We start from the raw sequence: 14,977 nt of genomic DNA on the forward strand, positions 1-14,977 counted from the left end.
AGTAGGAGCTTCATTCACTATTTCATTTTATATTCATTGTAGATTAGACACATTCTGCAAGGCCTCATACACGTGACCAAAACATGCTGTAATAAAGTCTGCCAGCGACTGTTGTTGATTATTGCTATATGGTTATTGCATATTGAGATAGGGATATTGTTTTTCTTCTGTAATGAGAAGTTATCAGAGTGTTGTGCACTTTGGGCCCATGTAATGTCTGGCGAACCAGGAAGCATAGGGAGAAAAATAGAGGGCTGCTAAAGAGATACTGAGGTAGGGGAACAGATGTGTTGATGGACTAACCTGCAGGTGATAGGAGTGGAGGGGGGGGGGTTTAGGGGAGGGGGGTCATAAAGAGTGTAGGAATAGCTCTTTATAGGGTCAGGAGAGCTCATAACAAGCTTATAAAGAGACAGACACCACAAAGCAGACAGCTGGAGCCGTTACCTAGACTCCATTCACAGGTAAGACAATAACAGCAAAGCGTTGAATTAATTATTTGTTTTTACTCAAAAAGAACAAGGTTGGTGATTTATTAGACAGTTGTGTCTTGAGTATTCAGTGTTCTAATCAGTAATTTCTCTCCCTCTCCAGATGAAGATGAAGACTCTGGTCTTACTGTTGTTGAGCCTGGCAGGTAAGGTGTCTGTCTCAGTGAGAGCTCTAGAAAGATTTCTAAGTTCTCTCCCAAAGTTCTCTTCTCTTATTTTCCTAAAGAATGATAGGCTGAAGTGTTGTACATATAGCCTATCACATGATACAGCACCAAAATATATATTTCAAAGATGTGTTTGACCTACTACATTTCTTCATTGGCGTAGCACACACCCGTAGCACACACCCCCACCGCCCCAGCAAGGCAGGGGGGCCCACAAACTTTTTAAATCTATTTTTGGGGATGTCGGGCCCCCTAGATAGCATATGAACCCCTCATAAGCCATGATTTTTGGGGGGGGATGACAGGAAATGTTCCTTAAGGCTAATGGCAAAATGTGTAGAATAGCAAGAAATTATCTCAGGGATTCTTGAAAGTTGGGACAATCCTACATTTTTTTTTATATATGTCATTATTTGAGCTTGAAGTTTACATTTAGGGGAATTTAAAAGGGAAAATACTTGTTTGGGAATTTTCTAAATATTATACATTTCCATGTCGGGTCTATGCCTGGAAGTACCCTTGTCCGGAGCAAAGATTCTCAAATCTGGCAAAAATGTATATTCACTGAAAAATGATTGTATGTAGTAACTTGCAATAGCCCTCTGTGACAAATGATATTTCTCTCAAAACTTTGATCCCTAAAAGATGTGTCCGAAAATTTGGTTAATTTCATCACATTTGTATAAAATCCTAAATGAATCAGGAATGGGCAGGGTCAGCTAAACAATAAGGACCCCTTATTCATGTCCTTATTACATGTAATGCAACAAGATCACTCATGGTCTGGAAGGTTCTATACTGCTAATAGATTAAAACAAACAATTTTGGAATCACCATGGTCACAACCATACACTATCAACTCCATCTGCCTGATAGATTAAAATATAATATTAATTTTGGTTCTAATATGTTACATTTAATTAGGTTTTAGAGTCATAAAGCAACTTAGGAAAAACTATATTGCTACTGTGTATATCACATCAACTCCGTCAGAGTTTTGACTGATGTCAACTCCGTCAGAGTGCTGAAAGATCTGATATAATGGTTATGTTTTGATTGGGGATTTGAAAACATTTCCATATTTTACAAATGATTGTACTCAACTTTTATACAAGTACATTATACGAGACCAAAAAATATATATGTTTTGAGTATCTGTTGTCAACTCCGTTTACTGATGGCTAACCCCCTTATGATCAATTTCTTTGTCAATATTCAGAAAAATATTTTCATCACTTTTCTGCAACATATGCTTAAACAACTGAAGTATTTGCTGTTCTTTCTTTATAAATGTTATGTTCTAAATGTAGAAAAACATGTCACAATGATATGGAAATTAGCCCTGGAACATTTCATAGCGCTATAAAACAACATAAAAAGAAGTTTAGAGATTTGTATTAATACATATTTGAATAACATACTGTTAGAATTAGACAATTAATGACTTTAAACACTTGGACAGTAATTGTTGAAATGAAATGTATTTTATGGTGTCTGATGGAGTTGATATATATCCAGTTAGTTGGGTGGTTGTTCCTTTACATGGTGTGATAGCTGATACTTTGGTCTATCAACAATATATATTTCAAATGTTGCTAATATTAAGACAAATATTTGAGATTGTCCCATCTTTCAAGAATCCCTAAGCTCTAAAACAGCAACATTTTCTCTCATGGCAAAATGTCTAAATTAGCATTAGCATGGACCTTGCGGGCCACGCGAAACTGTGCTACAGCTCTTCTGTTGCTTGGCCCCTCTGTGCTAGTGCGTATTGTTGTGTGCATTTTGTTTGCAATACCAGTACAGTTTACTTTAGGGGCCACTCTAGCTAATATACATTTTTGAGATATACAGTGCCTTCGGAAAGTATTTAGACCCCTTCACTTTTTCCACAGTTTGTTACGTTACAGCCTTATTCTAAAATTGATTCATATGGTTTTTTCCTTCATCAATCAACACACAGTACCCCATAATGACAAAGCAAAAACAGGATTTAAAAAAAAAAATTGTTTTGTCTATAGATTGCTGAGGATTTGTATTTCTTTCATCAATTCTAGAATAAGGCTGTAACGTAACAAAATGTGGAAAACGTCAAGGGGTCTGAATACTTTCCGAAGGCACTGTACAGTACTTGGGGGGCTGGATTGTGATGGTCTTACTAAAAGAAGAACTTAATAATTAATTTTCAAATCTTTTTTTTACAAGTCTAAGACTGTGGCTGAAGTGAAAGTTAAGAGTCACTGTGACTTTGTGATCAAACCTTAATCTCTGTTTATGACTCTGTTGTCTAGGCTCATATCAGCATTACATTTACCCTTATCATTACCTGATTATCCTTTACTTTATCTCCATCAGGTGGTTTAATTACATTTTTTCATGTAACTTTTATTTGACTAAGCAAGTCAGTTAAGAACAAGTTCTTATTTACAATGACGACCTACCCTGGCCAAACCCGGACGATGCTGGGCCAATTGTGCGCTGCCCTATGGGACTCCCAATCACAGCCGGGTGTGATCCAGCCTGGATTCGAACCAGTGTCTTAGACCACTGCGCCACTTTATGATACAATACTGATATGCACTACTGTATACCTGGGATCAGAGTTACTCAATTCCTGAATCTCAAATCATTCCATATTTTCTACAAAGTGCATTATTTTTGTCCAGGGCCATTTAAAAAACGATGCACCGATTACACAGGTTAAAATGGGTAATGGTCAATTGAAGCACTTCTGATTTTTCTCTCTTTCTCAGTGGCTCTGGGAAGACCACATGGAGTCATGGATGAATGGATTGATGAATGGAAACCACCTTTGCACCAGAGAGAGATCTACCCAGTCCCGAGAGACCTAGAGAAACCCGCTGGCTGGAACACTGAGGCGATTGTAAAACAAACCCAGCTTAGTTCTGTGATGGAGGAGAAACCTAATGAACTGAGCCCTCTAGTGCAGGAGAAACCAGAAGAGCTGAGCCCCCTGGTGCAGGAGAATCTAGTGGAACCCAGCCTGGATTTACAGGTGATTCCAGTAAGACATGAAAAACCAGCTGAATGGATGGCAGTGGTTCAGAAGCTGGAGCTGGAGAAGAAAGTAGAGAAAGCCCAGGAGAAACCAGTAGAGAAAGCCCAGGAGAAACCAGTAGAGAAAGCCCAGGAGAAACAAGTAGAGAAAGCCCAGGAGAAACCAGAAGAACTGAGCCTTCCAGTGCAGGAAAAAACAGAAGCACTGAGCCCTGTTGATCAGGAGAAACCAGAAGAACTGAGCCCTGTTGAGCAGGAGAAACCAGAAGAACTGAGCCCTGTTGATCAGGAGAAACCAGAAGAACTGAGCCCTGTTGAGCAGGAGAAACCAGAAGAACTGAGCCCTGTTGATCAGGAGAAACCAGAAGAACTGAGCCCTGTTGAGCAGGAGAAACCAGAAGAACTGAGCCCTGTTGATCAGGAGAAACCAGAAGAACTGAGCCCTGTTGAGCAGGAGAAACCAGAAGAACTGAGCCCTGTTGATCAGGAGAAACCAGAAGAACTGAGCCCTGTTGAGCAGGAGAAACCAGAAGAACTGAGCCCTGTTGAGCAGGAGAAACCAGAAGAACTGAGCCCTGTTGAGCAGGAGAAACCAGAAGAACTGAGCCCTGTTGAGCAGGAGAAACTAGAAGAACTGAGCCCTGTTGAGCAGGAGAAACCAGAAGAACTGAGCCCTGTTGAGCAGGAGAAACCAGAAGAACTGAGCCCTGTTGAGCAGGAGAAACCAGAAGAACTGAGCCCTGTTGAGCAGGAGAAACCAGAAGAACTGAGCCCTGTTGAGCAGGAGAAACCAGAAGAACTGAGCCCTGTTGAGCAGGAGAAACCACGGGAAGATGTGGCCCCTGTGGTTGAAGAGGAGTTGGGGGAGGTGGGCCCAGCAGCAGAGGAGGAGGCTCAGCCTGAGCAGGAGATGGAGGTGGAGGCTGAGATGGAGGAGGATCTACTGAGGATGGAAGATCCTGAGATGGGGAAACCAGAGATGGAAGAAGCAGAGATGGGATTAAATATGGAACAACCAGAGATGGAAGAACTAGAGATGGAAGGAAAAGAAACGGAAGAACCAGAAATGGAGGAACCAGAAGTACCAAGGGTAAAAATGGAACCTGAAGTAGAAATAGAGGCAGAGATGGTGCTTGCAATGGACAAGGGGCTCACCTACCAAGAGGAGGGCCCTCTTATGGAGGGTGAATATGTCATGGCTGAAGAGCCAATCATGGATTTGGAACCACTACCAGAGGACAGATTGACAGAACAGTATTGGAGAGGAGGCAGTCCTATGGATGGCAACAAGATGGCTCCAGAAATGATGTATAATTTTGATCTGGAAGAGGAGCCAATGACAGAACTGAAGCCGTTGCTAAGGGAGGGGCCTAGCCTGGAGGAAGACGATGAGTATGTCATGGCGGAACAACCAATCATGGAGCTGGAGCCTGAAACGAGGGATGTGCCTTTTGGAGAGAATCCAATCACGACAGATTACGCCTTCAAGGGGGAGGAGCCAGTGAGGGAACTGATGGAAGACATGGGGCCTATGATGGAGAGGGAGTACTTCCTGGCTGAGGAACCAATCATGGAGCTGGAACCTGAAATGAGGGAGGGGCTATACACTGGGCATTATCCAATGACAGACTCAGCTGTGATGGTAGAGGAGCCAATGATGGAGTTGGAACCTCTAGAAGAGGAGAGGGAAGAGCGTTTGCTATTGGAGGAGGGGGTAAGAGAGAGGCCTCTTATGGAGCAGCCAATGATGGGCGAGGACCAAATGATGGATGGAGAGGCGCGCATGTGGGTGGAACCAGAGAGGGAGAGGCGGTCTTTAAATATGGAGGAGGTGGGGCTAATGGAGAACATGGCCCAACGTGAACCTACAGGTGAGAGATTTTTATTTGTATTTATTTATTTAACCTTTATTTAACCAGGCAAGTCAGTTAAGAACAAATTACGTATTTTCAATGACGGCCTACCAAAAGGCAAAAGGCCTCCTGCGGGGACGGGGGCTGGGATTAAAAATTAAAATTAAAATTATAAATATAGGACAAAACACACATCACGACAAGAGAGACAACACAACACTACATAAAGAGAGACCTAAGACAGCAACACAACATGGTAGCAGCACAAAACATGGTACAAACATTATAGGGCGCAGACAACAGCACAAAGGGCAAGAAGGTAGAGATAACAATACATCACACAAAGCAGCCACAACTGTCAGTAAGAGTGTCCATGATTGAGTCTTTGAATGAAGAGATTGAGATAAAACTGTTCAGTTTGAGTGTTTGTTGCAGCTCGTTCCAGTCGCTAGCTGCAGCGAACTGAAAAGAGGAGCGACCCAGGGATGTGTGTGCTTTGGGGACTTTTAACATAATGTGACTGGCAGAGCGGGTGTTGTATGTGGAGGATGAGGGCTGCAGTAGATATCTCAGATAGGGGGGAGTGAGGCCTAAGAGGGTTTTATAAATAAGCATCAACCAGTGAGATGGAGGGAGGTCCACATATTCCAACAATCACACACACATCTCACAGGAGGTTTGTGGCACGTTAACTGGGGAGGACGGGCTCGTGATAATGGCTGGAGCGTTATCAGTGGAAGGGTATCAAATACATCAAAGAAGTGGTTTCCATGTGTTTGATGCCATTCCATTCGCTCCGTTCCAGCCATTATTATGAGCCGTCCTGCCCTCAGCGGCCTCTGACGCGAGCGCACACACACACTTACACAAACGTGTTAAATATGGAATGACGTTGCAATGCTGATTTCTACCACAGGGAGGAGCTCCTGCGGTGGTGTGGTCCTGGAGGGGAAATGTTACCAGTTCTTCAGAGGCCCAAAGACAGCTTCAGATGCTGAGGTGAGTGGGAAATAATATCTTATTTTTTCCATGTTTTAATGTTTTCTCTGTTTCTTCTCTGTTTTGTCTCTCAGTGAATCGTTCACCATCTCTAACTCAACAAACATGTCAACATTTAACCAGTGTTTTCTCTGCTCCTCCGCAGTTCTACTGCCAGGCTAACTTCCCTCGTGGCCACCTGGCATCCATCACCAGTCAGACCGTCCACAGACAGGTCATGGACCTCATGCTGCAACAGATCGGAGGATACACACGCACCTGGGTTGGAGGACTACGCTACCTGGACGTGAGTGTGTGAATGTGTGTACGTGTGTGTGTGTGTGTGTCACTATCCTGTTTATTTGTTTACACATTTTCTCCTCTACTCTGTCAGACTGGTCGCTTCATCTGGTTGGATGGTGCCCACTGGTCCTATGAGGATTGGCTGCCTGGTGAGCCCAATTACACGGCAGGGGTTGAGAACTGTCTGGAGCTACTGGCACTTGGTACGTCCCACAGAAAGCTAACTAATCGTGTAAAGTATTCTTGAGCATACATCCATACTGCCATTGAGAGTATGGAAGGATAGCTATAGATAATATAATTATTGATGACTTACACAGTTGAATAACACTTTGTTGTTCTGTTATATGGACTATTATTGATGTTTGTTTTCTGCTTTTCAGGAAATGGGAAGTTCAATGATATGCCGTGCTGGGATCTGCGAGCGTTTGTCTGCTCTCACCCTGTCTAGGAAACAGTAGGATAAAGCTGTTGAGGGGAGAACGGCTCATAATAATGGCTGGAATGGATTATAATGGATGGAATGTAATGGTGTCAAACCCATGAAAACCATGTTTTTGATACCATTCCATTAACTCCATTCCAGCCATTATATTGAGCTGTCCTCCACCGCCCAAGAAAGACACTGATCTATAGTCAGATTACATTCTTCATCCCAGTGTGGAAGATTTGGGGGGAAACTGATCCTAGAGCTGTACATATTAGTGCATCCTCTATCCCGAGCTCTAGGAACACAGCGGTGTCAGATTTGATGACCCTTGCACTTTGAACCTCTCAGGAGGTTTCCAGTTTGAGTCATGGGGGATTCAAGTACCTGGCTTCAGTGGTGAAAGAGATTCTTAAACATTTGACTGCATTCACACTGTAAGATATTATTTCTCAATGATAAACAATCTATTTTAGAGCCATAGGAAAGCCCTTTTTATATTTTGAAGATAGAACTATGATCATATGTTTGTGTAAAAGTTATATAAATGACTGTAATGAATTCTATAAAGGGACATTTTTGCTAGAAACGTTCTTGGTCCTGTGTTTCAGTATTACTAACTTCTCTTTGTGTGTGCATGTTTGCTCACTGGTCTCATATTTGAGATGACTCCATTTTTATGGCACCCAGTTATAGCTAAGCTTCAGGGTCATAGCAAAGAGCTGTCTGAGGGGCTTTGGCTCAGCACTGTTAACCCAGCAAGAAAACTGTCGTGGGTCTATGGCTCATATACAGCCCATATTAGACCCATATATGACTCACATACAGCCCACATTAGACCCATACATTAGACCCATACATTAGACCCATACATTAGACCCATACATTAGAACCATACATTAGACCCATACATTAGACCCATACATTAGACCCATACATTAGAACCATACATTAAACCCATACATGAGACCCATACATTAGACCCATACATTAGACCCATACATTAAACCCATACATTAGACCCATACATTAGACCCATACATTAGACCCATACATCAGGTCGTTCCACCAATTAGGTGGCTTTTGAGCAGTGGTGGAAAAAGTACCCAAAAGTCATACTGTAGTAAAAGTAATGATACCTTAACAGAAAATGACTCAAGTAAAAGTGGAAGTCACCCAGTAAAATACTACTTGATTAAAAGTCTAAAAGTACTTGGTTTTAAATATACTTAGGTATCACAAGTAAATGTAATTGCTAAGATGTACATAAGTATCAAAAGTAAATGTATAAATAATTTCCAATTCCTTATATTAAGCAAACCAGACCGCACAATGTTCTTGATTTTTTTATTTACAGATAGCCAGGGGCTCACTCCAACACTCAGACATAATTTACAAACTAAGCATGTGTGTTTAGTGAGTCCGCCAGATCAGAGGCAGTAGGGATGACCAGGGATGTTCTCTTGATAAGTGCGTGAATTGGACCATTTTCCTGTCCTGCTAAGCATTCAAAATGTAATGAGTACTTTTGTGTGTCAGGGAAAATGTATGGAGTAAAAGTACATAATTATCTTTAGGAATGTAGTGAAGTAAAAGTAAAAGTTAAAAATACTTATTTCCCTCATTAAAATGCAAATCAAATTCAGGATTTTTTTGTTGTTATTTTGTCTCTCACTGTTCAAATAAACCTACCATTAAAATTATAGACTGATCATTTCTTTGTCAGTGGGCAAACGTACAAAATCATCTGGGGATCAAATACTTTTTTCCCTCACTGTAGTAGATGCCTATTAAGTGCCAAATAAATGTACAGGGTTGACCGTAACAGGGTTGACCGTAACAGGGTTGACCGTAACAGGGTTGACGACTTCATTTTAAATCATCCATAAATCCCCTTGTGATAGGGGGAATGGAAGGAAGCTTGTTGTGCGCAACAGAGAGTGGCAATTGAATGCAAAATGTAATTGATAAAACATTTCTAGCCTGTCTATCTCTGGGTAACAAGGTTGATGTGTTATGTACGTCCCGCTCAGTTTTCCGCCACAAACACCAGAACATTTCCAAAAAGAGTAGAACCATCTATGCACTACTGTAAGGGTAGGGTATGTAGGGCCCCGTTTATACCTGGTGCTAACATGAGACCTTTCTCCTGACCTTATCTACATTCTGATTGTGCACACATTTCCAGAAATGTGTCTACAAATGGTAAAAAAAATTGTCTTTTATCCGTCCACTGCGTGTCATATGCGTCGTAAGGGACAGACCAAGGCGCAGCGGGTATAGTGCTCATCTTTTCTTTATTTTAAAGAGAACTCTCAAACAAAATAAACAAAACGACGAAACAGTTCCGTAAGGCACACAGGCTATACAGGAAACAACCACCCACAAAAACACAGGAAAAACAGGCTGCCTAAGTATGGCTTCCAATCAGAGACAACGAAAGACACCTACCTCTGATTGGAAACCATACTCGACCACACATACAAAACGAACATAGAAAATTACAACTAGAACAAATCCCCTCTAAATAAACCAACCCCAAAACACAAAAACAACACCACCTGCCACGCCCTGACCATACTACAATGACAAATTACCCCTTTACTGGTCAGGACGTGACACTGCGTCTGCATTGTGACCAGATTTCCTGGTTCCTTACTTTATGCAAATTATTTCAGAGCCATTCTTTGAAAATAATATTTATTTATTTATTGTAAGACACACATTGATGGAATCAGTTAATGGTGCAACCTGTAAATGATTTTAGAGGGTGGAATAATGATGATTTAAGTTGATTCTTAGGTCCAGCTCTGTCTACACTTGCACACTGTGTTAACTAACCTCCAAACAAGCTTCAATTCCATAGAACACTCCTTCCGTGGCCTTCAACTGCTCTTAAATCAAGTAAAACCAAATGCATGCTTTTCAACCGTTCGCTGCCCGCACCCGCCTGACTAGCATCACTACCCTGGACGGTTCTGACCTAGAATATGTGGACCCTTACAAATACCTAGGTGTCTGGCTAGACTGTAAACTCTCCTCCTCAGCTCACTGATCACGATAACAACACCCACCCGTAGCACGCGCTCCAGCGGGTATATCTCACTGGTCATCCCCAAAGCCAACACCTCCTTTGGCCGCCTTTCCTTCCAGTTCTCTGCTGCCAGTGACTGGAACGAAATGCAAAAATCGCTGAAGCTGGAGACTTATATTTCCATCGCTAATTTTAAACATCAGCCATCTGAGCAGCTAACCGATCGCTGCAGCTATACATAGTCCATCTGTAAATAGCCCACCCAATCTACCTACCTCATCCCCATACTGTTTTTATTTACTTTTCTGCTCTTTTGCACACCAGTATCTCTATTTGCACATCATCATCTGCTCATTTATCACTCCAGTGTTAATCTGCTAAATTGTAGTTACTTCGCTACTATGGCCTATTTATTGCCTACCTCCTCACGCCATTTGCACACACTGTATATAGACTTTCTTTTTTTCTATTGTGTTATTGACTGTACGCTTGATTATTCCATGTGTAACTCTGTGTTGTTGTATGTGTCGAACTGCTTTGCTCTATCTTGGCCAGGTTGCAGTTGTAAATGAGAACTTGTTGTCAACTAGCCTACCTGGTTAAATAAAGGTGAAATAACTGAAGGAAAAAAAAGATATCCAGACACACTGCGTGTCTGACTACCTCTGGAAGTGGGCAGGAAGATCTGATCACAGTCAGATCACTTTGTGTCTTTTGATTGTCTACACCTGTCTAAAAATGTGGACCCAATCAGAATGTGGACAGGATCGGGACAAAGGACGTACGTTAGAACCAATAATAAACGCACCCTAAATTGCTCTGGTTAAGGGACAGTTCGAAATTGACTTCGGTGAAGGGGGAGGGTTGTGTGTTTTTTCCCTGCTTTACATTCACTCTTCAGCAGGTTTGACTAAATCATTTCTTCCATCCTGGCTAAAGTTCCTCATCTACGTGCATGCTCCTCCCCAATATCAAGGTGTTTTGGAAACTTCCCTCATGCACACTATGCTTTTCCACACGGTAACTCTACCATAGGTCAGTATCGTGTACCAGTCTAACTGTCTATGCTGCCTTCTATCCACCATTCATAGTGACAATAGTGGTAGGTTGATCGTTTGTCCAGATCTGCAATATGCTAACTAGCAATGACGCCACACATTACATCCTTTCAAAGCTGCACCAATTTTCAATATAAGCAGAGAGGCCAGGTGCGTCATTGCGCATTAAACATGCAACTCAAAAAGCTCACCTAACGATCTTGTTTAGGAACAATACAATTATCCTTCCTAGCCTAGCCTACAACACCACAATACAATTAATAATTGCATTATTGTTTTCAAGTGAGTAAAAAAATGCTACTCTAGGCTGTAAACTGCAGTGAAAATGTCATTTGAATAACAGAGCAAAAGAGCCCTGTGATTTGAATATTTCATTCCATTTGGATCAGATGTGGGTCTACTTTCGATGTGCTGTCTGTTGTGGATCATAATTCTCCCAAATTGTCCTGTAATAATGTGGCCACACATGCTCCCAGCAGACCCAGTTATTCAGGAGCTTCAACAGCACTCTCCCTCCTCTCCAATCCGAGTGGCAATTCCTCGTGCACCTAGAACAATATCGCCAACATTTTTGTAATTGATCTTTTAAAATCTATTACCTTTTATGTGTGGCATAAAAACAACCAGTCACAATGTTTTAATCTAATTACGTTGCTTCAAAAGTCTCCTGTGGGCTACCTCCGCTGGCAGTGGCAGTTCTAGCTCTCTGGGCGAACCCCCCCCTTCAAATAAAAAACACCATTCTGCACTTATTGTAATTTTTATTCAGACATTTGGAACAACACAAATAAGTAACCATAACATTTAAAACTATATAAATATATATACAAAAATAAGACTCATAAACATAGACTCATAAATAAACTCAAAAATATAAATAATATACTCATAAATAAGAAGTAACAAAGACAACTTTAAGCACCAGCTGTCAGAGCAGCTCACAGATCACTGCACCTGTACATAGTCCATCTGTAAATAGCCCATCCAACTACCTCATCCCCACACTGTTATTTTTTTTTTTTTTTTTGAATGTACAAGTATTCATCTTCTGAACATCTATCACTCCAGTGTTTAATTGCTAAATTGTAATTATTTCGCCACTATAGCCTATTTATTGCCTTACCTCCCTTATCTTACCTCATTTGCACACACTGTATATAGACTTTTTTTCTATTGTGTTATTGACTGTATGTTAGTTTATTCCATGTGTAACTCTGTGTTGTTGTTTGTGTTGCACTGCTTTGCTTTATCTTGGCCAGGTCGCAGTTGTAAATGAGAACTTGTTCTCAACTGGCCTACCTGGTTAAATAAAGGTGAACTAAAATAAAAAATAAAAATAGAAACAAATTGTAGTATATAAATACAAATAAAAAGACAAAAAACACACAAATAAAACTAAATTGCACAAATCCTATATTACACAAATAGAATAACACACTTATAAAGAAGATAACCTGATTATTGCACTTCAAACAAGAAACACACAAACTAAATTGCACAACTAATTGCATTACTAATTGCATTAGTACTGTACAAAGTTAGAGGTGCGCCATTTGATAGATTCCCCTGCTCCCCCTACCTCGGGCTTCCAGTGGGGAGACCTGAGGTCAAACTACCTCCGCTCCCTCTCGTACTTCTGAGTGGGAGACCTTCCCAGACAGTAGCCTGCCTAGCTCACAAACTAGAATCAGGGCGCCCACTCCGACAAGGTTAATTGACCCACAGTCGCACACAGTGACATGATATCATTGACGTGACGTACCAATGAGCGATAGAAAACCGATAGCTTAAATGTCACTATTCGGAATATATATACTGCTCAAAAAAATAAAGGGAACACTTAAACAACACATCCTAGATCTGAATGAAAGAAATAATCTTATTAAATACTTTTGTCTTTACATAGTTGAATGTGCTGACAACAAAATCACACAAAATAATCAATGGAAATCTAATTTATCAACCCATGGAGGTCTGGATTTGGAGTCACACTCAAAATTAAAGTGGAAAACCACACTACAGGCTGATCCAACTTTGATGTAATGTCCTTAAAACAAGTAAAAATGAGGCTCAGTAGTGTGTGTGGCCTCCACGTGCCTGTATGACCTCCCTACAACGCCTGGGCATGCTCCTGATGAGGTGGCGGATGGTCTCCGGAGGGATCTCCTCCCAGACCTGGACTAAAGCATCCGCCAACTCCTGGACAGTCTGTGGTGCAACGTGGCGTTGGTGGATGGAGTGAGACATGATGTCCCAGATGTGCTCAATTGGATTCAGGTCTGGGGAACGGGCGGGCCAGTCCATAGCATCAATGCCTTCCTCTTGCAGGAACTGCTGACACACTCCAGCCACATGAGGTCTAGCATTGTCTTGCATTAGGAGGAACCCAGGGCCAACCGCACCAGCATATGGTCTCACAAGGGGTCTGAGGATCTCATCTCGGTACCTAATGACAGTCAGGCTACCTCTGGCGAGCACATGGAGGGCTGTGCGGTCCCCCAAAGAAATGCCACCCCACCCATGACTGACCCACCGCCAAACCGGTCATGCTGGAGGATGTTGCAGGCAGCAGAACGTTCTCCACGGCATCTCCAGACTCTGTCACGTCTGTCATGTGCTCAGTGTGAACCTGCTTTCATCTGTGAAGAGCACAGGGCGCCAGTGGCGAATTTGTCAATCTTGGTGTTCTCTGGCAAATGCCAAACGTCCTGCACGGTGTTGGGCTGTAAGCACAACCCCCACCTGTAGCGCCTCCATGCTCTGGACACTACGCTGACAGACACAGCAAACGTTCTTGCCACAGCTCGCATTGATGTGCCATCCTGGATGAGCTGCACTACCTGAGCCACTTGTGTGGGTTGTAGACTCCGTCTCATGCTACCACTAGAGTGAAAGCACCTGGCGGTACAGCATTCAAAAGTGACCAAAACATCAGCCAGGAAGCATAGGAACTGAGAAGTGGTCTGTGGTCCCCACCTGCAGAACCACTCCTTTATTGGGGGTGTCTTGCTAATTGCCTATAATTTCCACCTGTTGTCTATTCCATTTGCACAACAGCATGTGAAATTTATTGTCAATCAGTGTTGCTTCCTAAGTGGACAGTTTGATTTCACAGAAGTGTGATTGACTTGGAGTTACATTGTGTTGTTTAAGTGATCCCTTTATTTTATTGAGCAGTGTATATATATATATATATATATATATATATATATATATATATATATATATATATATACACACACAGTTGAAGTCAGAAGTTTACATACACCTTGGCCAAATACATTTAAACTCAGTTTTTCACAATTCCTGACATTTAATCCTAATAAAATTCCCTGTTTTAGGTCTGTCAGGATCACCACTTTATTTTAAGAATGTGAAATGTCAGAATAATAGTAAAGAGAATGATTTATTTCAGCTTTTATTTCTTTCATCACATTCCCAGTGGGTCAGAAGTTTAAATACACTCAATTAGTATTTGGTAGCATTGTCTTTGAATTGTTTAACTTGGGTCAAATGTTTCAGGTTGCCTTCCACAAGCTTCCCACAATAAGTTGGGTGAATTTTGGCCCATTCTGGTGTAACTGAGTCTGGTTTTTAGCCCTCCTTGCTCGCACATGCTTTTTCAGTTCTGCCCACAAATTTTCTATA

The 14,977-nt window shown here is 41.7% G+C and overlaps 1 protein-coding gene across 1 annotated transcript; it reads left to right on the top strand.

Annotated features, from left to right (window-relative positions):
- Window positions 1-363: 363 nt before the first annotated feature.
- On the top strand, window positions 364-7,826 carry LOC106586767 (titin homolog). The gene is made up of 7 exons (XM_014174373.2): window positions 364-464; window positions 595-637; window positions 3,412-5,547; window positions 6,446-6,528; window positions 6,674-6,814; window positions 6,902-7,013; window positions 7,194-7,826. The coding sequence occupies exons 2-7, from the start codon at window positions 595-597 to the stop codon at window positions 7,259-7,261; spliced, it is 2,583 nt and encodes an 860-aa protein (XP_014029848.2). The 5' UTR covers window positions 364-464; the 3' UTR covers window positions 7,262-7,826.
- Window positions 7,827-14,977: the final 7,151 nt, after the last annotated feature.

Source organism: Salmo salar, chromosome ssa25 (assembly GCF_905237065.1).
Source record: "Salmo salar chromosome ssa25, Ssal_v3.1, whole genome shotgun sequence".
In the NCBI taxonomy this organism is placed as follows: Eukaryota; Metazoa; Chordata; class Actinopteri; order Salmoniformes; family Salmonidae; genus Salmo; species Salmo salar.

Coding starts and splice junctions, on each gene's coding strand:
- LOC106586767 (XM_014174373.2), top strand. CDS start 595: ATGAAGATGAAGACTCTGGTCTTACTGTTGTTGAGCCTGGCAG. Junction 6,815..6,901: donor GAGGACTACGCTACCTGGAC/GTGAGTGTGTGA, acceptor CTACTCTGTCAG/ACTGGTCGCTTCATCTGGTT. Junction 7,014..7,193: donor TCTGGAGCTACTGGCACTTG/GTACGTCCCACA, acceptor TCTGCTTTTCAG/GAAATGGGAAGTTCAATGAT.